Below are 7,019 nucleotides of genomic sequence, written 5' to 3'. Positions count from 1 at the left end.
ATGAAGAAAGAAACGTTGCCAGGGATCCACGTCGGTATTTGAGGGATTTTGAAAATCCACGAAAGTGGTTTAGTGACGTGCAGTTCAAACGACGATATAGTTTTACCAAGGATGTTGTTCGGCATCACATTCTGCCTTTGCTAGTGTTTGAAGAACCACGGAGTCGTCGAGGATTACCGCTATCGCCTTTCCTGCAGCTGCTAATTGCCTTGCGATTTTACGCAACAGGCAGTTTCCAGGTAAGCAGTAGAAATCATAGTTACTAACCAATACCTTTTTTTTACAATAATACCATCTCTCACTCTTTGCCTAGGTTAGCCTATTGTTCACTTCAGTATGTGGTGTTTAATTTGTGGTTTGCATAGGCACATATCGGTGCAATGTGAAATACTGTTTACAGATGGTGGCAGGCGAGTTAACAGGCGTTAGCGAGTCCACAGTTTCCCGAATTATCAGACGTATCTCTGTCGGCTTAGCGCAACATGCACGACATCTGATACGGTTTCCCACTGGCGATGAATTTCGATTGAACAAGCTACGATTTTAACACTTTCCCGGTGTTACAGGAGTGACTGCACCCACATTAAAATCAAAAGCCCCGGTGGTGCTCGGGGGGAAGTATACAGGTACGTACTTAGGTAAACATTGTTAAGGCATGTTGAAACATGTTTCGTGACAGACCTTAATATGAAATGTGAACTGTGAGATAAATTGAAATAAGTTGTCTAGTTTGTATTTATTTCAATATTTAATACAATATTCATGTTAGCACATAGTTCTTTCATATAGGTAGCTTGATTGTAATGTATTTCAATTTGTCAAGAGCATTTTCTGAATCTGGTAATTCTAAAAGCCACCCTTTATTATGTAAAATTAAAATCCTCAAATTTTTGCGTCAATTTCCTGACATTTTTGTATTATCGAATTAAATTGATAGCTTTGAGTATTTTATAGCTTTTACAAGTTGTAAGGATGTGTGTATGATATTAAGAAAAAGGTCTGTTTTGCAAGGTTAGGTACATGTAAATAACCTGGAAATAGTGTTATTGGTTATGTCACCTACATGGTAATTATTCCATATCACCTTAGCAAGTTCATTCCTTGGCTTTGAATTCATCATTTGGTACATAATGCTGTTTTAAATTACTATGTCAAAAGATCCTTGACATTAAACCTAGAATTTTGCTATACAAACAAATTATGTCTCTGGTCTTGTGGAAATGCCTTTTTTGTGTGTGTTGATACACACACATACATATATATATATTAGATCATAATTAATTGTTACATGACAAGTGTTTTTTTGTCTATTACCTAGTGACATAGTAATTGAAAACAGCAAACTTCAATTATCTAAGGATCAATGTATACAGGATCCTGCCATCAGAATCAAAGGAAAAACTTGGATATGTGATACAGAACTTAAACCTCATACTATCCATTCTTTCTAATGTATAGCATTGTTAACATAGCTAACCAACTGTTCACTTGTATTCATGATTTGTTGACATGGCCAATGTAACCAACTGATCTCACCATTTACACTAATATTTGTGTAGGTACATAAGGTGTAATAGTATGTTCTGAAAGTATGATTTTAAGAAAATGTAAATGTGAGGAAATATTTTTTTAAAAAAAGTGGAATTGTAAGTTTTTTTTACTGAAAACAGACTGTTCTTCAGAATAACATCAAATTGTTGGTGGACAGGTGTGACATTCGCTCCAATCTTTGCTCAAGGAAGCATAATGTGCCTTACCCAAATTATTCCAGTAGTGGGAGTGGCACTTTCTGGTATATGTTTAGACTTTATACACATATATAAATAGCTGTCACAATTGTATGTACTACAAGTAACTAGAAAAACATGGTTAGTTTGAAACGATTTGTGTTTATGATATTCTTGAAATGTTCTCTAGCTTATTCGAAGATGGGCGTGTGCAGGGACTGCTGCTGGGAGACAGTGGTTACCCACAGTTGCCATACCTGTTCACGCCCATACCAGAGCAGCCAGTCCCTACAGATGCAGAGCAGAGGTATGACATATTTCATAACAACATTAACAGCACTTTTAAAGCTGCAAGTGTGATTAAATTAAATAATGTGAAATACATATAATATATTGTTTTCAAATGTGTCATAACTGGACTAATCTCCATATACTAACTCTTAAAGCTCGCAACAAAATTTGTTGCTCCAACACCTTAGCTTTACTCATTTCTAAACTTCAACGTAATTGTTTTGGCAAAGTGAATTATGGTGCAAATAGACTACAGCAAAGTTTTGTAGTGCAAACATCTATTATTGTAAAACCACCAAGCAAGGGAGAAACATTTTCTTCTACAGCCAGATCGTTATTGTTATGAACATATTTTCAATTATTGTTAGTTTAATGTTACATTTTGGAAATTATATTAGATAGTTAATCTATACATTCAAATATATGTTTACATACACACACACACACACATATATATATATGGTATTAATACATTCTTTGAAAGTTATTTGCACTAGGGAAGATTAATTTAAAACTTTTGTGACATTCGCCATTGCTGGTTTCAACTGTGATATTAAGGTTGTCTCTATTGAATACAGTGTGAACCAGCATGTTGTACATGTGTATAATGTACATATTATGTGTAGTAATGATACACATTAAGGTAATCACACAGGTACGACATGGCTCATGCTCGGACGAGGAATCTGGTGGATAGGATGTTCGGTGTTTGGAAGCAGCGCTTTCCCTGCTTGCAGCTTGTTTTACGAAACAAGCTGCAGACAACAGCAGCTATCATTGTTATATATATTATTAATAAGTATTGGCGACACCTGGGTTTTCTTCCCTGTAACTTAGTGTATTATTTGCAAATGAAGTGCATAGTACAAATACTTGTTCAGTTTGTGAATTGCAATGATGTTTATTACATATTACTTCCTCTTTGAAAATACAAATGTTTTTGTACCTATACATGTGATAAATAAACAGCTATAAAATAGGAAACCTGTACAAATATTTAAACAGGCAATGGCAATAAACATTGAAGCAAACTAGATATCTTGGCAGCCAAGGCCAACTGGCAAAATCCACCTGAAGAAATCTGCAAATTAGGGGCTCGACTAGTGCAACATTACAGAAAGTGGCAAACCATAGCATGCCAGATGAAAAGCTTTTTGCTGTATATTTCTGATGGTGTCTTCTGTTGTTTATACACAACTTGCGTGTGTGTATGTGTGTATCTGTGTGTATATGTGTGTGAGAGAGCGTGTGTGTGTGTGAAAAACAAACATGTTTTATAATTGAAACAAAGCTAAGGTAGAGACCATTTACACTATAGTAATGATAATGTACCTATAAACAATTATTGCCTGCATTCTAATATATTGATTGATTTGTTACAGGCCAATCCCACCAGTTCCTCTCCTACCTGGGCGCGCCATGGCCATCAGGAACGAGTTCATCATCCGGCATTTCAGTTAGCTGTTTGAAATGATTTTTACACACATTGTTTTACGTGGCTTTTTGAAATCTGTGACCTTGATCGTACCATTTAATAGTAGTTCTGTTGGGCTGGAATGAATATTTTATGATTTTTGCACTCAGTGTTATGGCTACTTATTTTTATGAATAATTCAATGATATCTTCATTTGTTGCTAAGCCATGTCATTGCAGTTTCTTTAATCCTTCACATACCTACAGGCCCTGGCATTTTGTTTCCAACTTGTAAACAAATGTCAATTAAATGAAGAAATTTTACATGAACTTTCTAATAATGCAGCCTTCTACAAATGTCTGAGTAAAGAAGTACATTTGTTTATATTTTTGCTTTTCGATTCTTTTGTATTATAACTTGATGAAATAAGTAATGTTTTGTTAAAAGTATTATTGTGCAAACATATTTATGTTGTCTCAAGTTTAATTTTGTTAACTTACCTATGATATAGGATTGTATTGCAGGATCTTATTTCTTTTTACTTTTGTTTAGTTAAAATGGTTTATATCTTAAGAAAGAAAAGTAATATTAAATATATTTGTTTAAAAACATTTAGATATACAGGTGTGGTGAAAATAGGTAGGAAACTGTGAATTCAACTATTATGCAAAAAACATTGGGAATCAGTAGGTAAAAACTGGTTTCATGATTGAAATACTTTGATGTGTTGGGTAAGAATGTTTCCAAATGGAACATTGAAAATTAGTTGATTGTTTTGCAGATCCTGTTGCTGCCGCCAGTCATGGCTCCACTCAAGTGCTCGGTGCTGCCCCTCAGCGGCAACGTGGAGTTCCAGCCCTTCGTGTGCCAGCTGTGTGTGCAGAGCAGTTAGTGGGCTTGCAGGAATTCTGTTGTGTCATCATCCTCGGTTGGCATGACCAGGGACATTCATACATTCAGGAATTACATTTTTCCTTTACATCGTATTGAAGATAATTTATTATTTAATGATTTTGCATGTTATTTAGACACACATTTCAGGGAAATTGTGGGCAAACTTTGCCTAGGCTTGTAGTAAGCACTCATGTGGTTTACCACTGAACTACCCTTGTTTGTTTAAAAAAAATAACAATATTCTTCTACAATGATTTTATTTTTGACAAGAAGGGTAAAGATATGAAAATACAAAAGTATAGCTACAAATCTTTTAAATGCAATGCTAAAAGCAAAGATTTTACATTTTAAAATTTTCCTTGTTACAGTTGTTTTAATTGTTTAATAATCATGCATTAATACATAACAAGATAATATCAAGAAATATTGTTATGGAACCTATTGAACTATAATTTTTAATGTATAAATATATTTGACTGTTTAGTGTATGTTATTTCGTGTGGCAACAATTTTTAAGTTGTTAATTTTATTCACGATCTTAGTATTTCAATACTATTAACACAAATCACAACATAGTACACACTGTTAAAAGCCCTTCATAATTCTTGTACATTTCTGTCTGATGTTTCTCTGGACACCTTTAGCCATATCTGTTTGAGATCTGATGTTGACTGCTACTATATTTGTATTTCTTGTATTTATTATATGGTTACACAATACAAAATACTTTATGGTCACCTTTGCATGTTATTATTTATTTAAATTGTTACTTTTATTTAAACGCTCTGCCACACACATTAATTTATATTGCATGCCGTATGTAATTTCCATCAGGTAAAACATTTCATGTACACATACATGTACATTACATACATATTTCACATACCGCTACTTTGTGTTTATTACTTTCAGTATGCATCTGAAAATGTTCAATTTCTGTGAGTTGATGTTTTTGGGTTTTGAATTACGGGATGTGGTATTAATGTGTGTTTCTTGACATGACTTTGGAAGAAACCTCGTCATGTGCTTCGTACCCCTTTGAGTAAACCTGTAATGTTATTGTAACTCATTCTGGCTCATACGTTTTGTGATTCAGCACACCCTGTTTTATTATAATTATATATATATATATACATAAATAGTAAATACTTTTGTCTCTTATTAAGGGCCACTTCAAAGTCCTTTGATTTTCATAAGTGCTGTGGTCCAAGTGAAAAACTTTTATGTATAACATAACTGTCAAATTCATTGTTCATTTTGTTGACCTTTAAATTCAAAATGGCACATTTTGCTGTCTAACTTTGAACCTATTAAGTAAATGTAAGTGGTGGTTTAAGTAAACACCAGGGCTACAAATTTTAGATATACACTATGCTCATATTTGATGTGTGGTATCAGAGAATTCTGTACAATTGGGGTTAATCACTGAAATAACTAGGAACGAGATTTCACTTTGAAATTGATAACACTAAAATATCAGTAGATACATTTAACGAAAACAAAATACATAAATGTACAAATGGATGGAAAAGTTAATTATGTTTCCCAAGTGAAGATTGACTTATTCGTCTCAATTTTCTCTTAATGGTGTTAACATTGTTGCATGTATTTAACAATGCTCCATTCACCAACTTTACGTAAAGTGAAACATCATTATTGCCACTGGGTAGGTAAGTTGATGACTCATGAGTGTGTGATAAAAAATAATATATGAAAAATACTACATCTGCTACGAATAAGTTGTTGGGTTTTAATTACCATAGTTAATACAAACATGAAATTCTTAAAACAACAATACAATTGTCTGCTTTGTATGTAATATATTACTTAATAATAATATACCTACATATCTGGCATGCAATTGACTCTTGAAAATCATACACCCAAATACAAAATAAAGGTTTTGTGTGAATTAGCAGCTGTAGTAGAGCATCGAGGCTGAAGAGTAGGAGCAACATCCTCACAAGAACTGTCTGAAGCTGGGTCTTCTGAAATATACAAAGAATGCAAATATGTTTAGTGAGGATGAGAAACAAAATATAATCATCTGCTGTGAGATTAATGTTTAACAAATTTGCCTCTAAATTAAGAAGTTTATTGAGATATGCCAATTAGTATTCACCTTTATGGTTTGGGTTTGAGAAACATGCATTATAAAGTGTAATTTTGAAACCAGACTTCAGAGTGATGGTGTCAGTCATTCCTAATGTTGATAACTACTACGTTATGTACTATCCCTCCTTTTCCCCATTACTTGTACAATATTCTGTTTGTTATCACTTACAATAAGTGGCTTTTGCACAATCAACCAACACAAACTATTTTGCCATCTACCCTTAGCAATGTGTTAGTTCATCGGGGAGCATGATGATGCATTATTTGTACACAATTGTTACAAAAATACAATTAATTGTAATTATTTTCTTCACAATACTGGGATTAAAATACCTACTTACAATAGTCGTAAGCAATCTTTAATTTGTACGTTAAGTAAAACAAATGATCTATTATTCAGAATCACTAAAAATTACAATACATATGCAAGGTTATTTCCTGTATTAGATAGCACAATAAAATCTAAAAACAAAAATACAACTATACATAACTTAATTTATTTTTTGTGGTTGATAATTATATTGTTTCAAGTTAGTTTTTTTTTCCTGCATTATAAATTTGTAAAGATGCCTGCCTA

The 7,019-nt window shown here is 33.1% G+C and overlaps 1 protein-coding gene across 2 annotated transcripts; it reads left to right on the top strand.

Moving 5' to 3' along the window:
- Positions 1-326: 326 nt before the first annotated feature.
- Positions 327-4,570, top strand: LOC134542441 (uncharacterized). 2 transcript variants are annotated; one of them, XM_063386688.1, is made up of 4 exons: positions 327-626; positions 1,918-2,034; positions 3,401-3,474; positions 4,215-4,570. In XM_063386688.1, the coding sequence occupies exons 2-4, from the start codon at positions 1,929-1,931 to the stop codon at positions 4,323-4,325; spliced, it is 291 nt and encodes a 96-aa protein (XP_063242758.1). In that variant the 5' UTR covers positions 327-626; positions 1,918-1,928; the 3' UTR covers positions 4,326-4,570. The 2 variants fall into 2 exon arrangements, with proteins under 2 accessions (XP_063242758.1, XP_063242757.1); XM_063386687.1 differs by lacking the exon at positions 327-626 and having other exon boundaries at positions 1,829-2,034.
- Positions 4,571-7,019: the final 2,449 nt, after the last annotated feature.

This window comes from Bacillus rossius (genome assembly GCF_032445375.1).
Source record: "Bacillus rossius redtenbacheri isolate Brsri chromosome 4 unlocalized genomic scaffold, Brsri_v3 Brsri_v3_scf4_2, whole genome shotgun sequence".
Lineage (NCBI taxonomy): Eukaryota > Metazoa > Arthropoda > Insecta > Phasmatodea > Bacillidae > Bacillus > Bacillus rossius.
The sequence above is the reverse complement of the archived record's forward strand: the minus strand, read 5'-3'. Positions and strand labels throughout refer to the sequence as shown.

What these genes read in the sequence shown, in the direction of transcription:
- LOC134542441 (XM_063386687.1), top strand. Translation starts at nt 1,866, where the DNA reads ATGGTTAGTTTGAAACGATTTGTGTTTATGATATTCTTGAAATGTTCT. An exon ending in CCTACAGATGCAGAGCAGAG is followed by an intron (nt 2,035 to 3,400) that starts GTATGACATATT and finishes GATTTGTTACAG; the next exon opens with GCCAATCCCACCAGTTCCTC. An exon ending in GTTCATCATCCGGCATTTCA is followed by an intron (nt 3,475 to 4,214) that starts GTTAGCTGTTTG and finishes ATTGTTTTGCAG; the next exon opens with ATCCTGTTGCTGCCGCCAGT.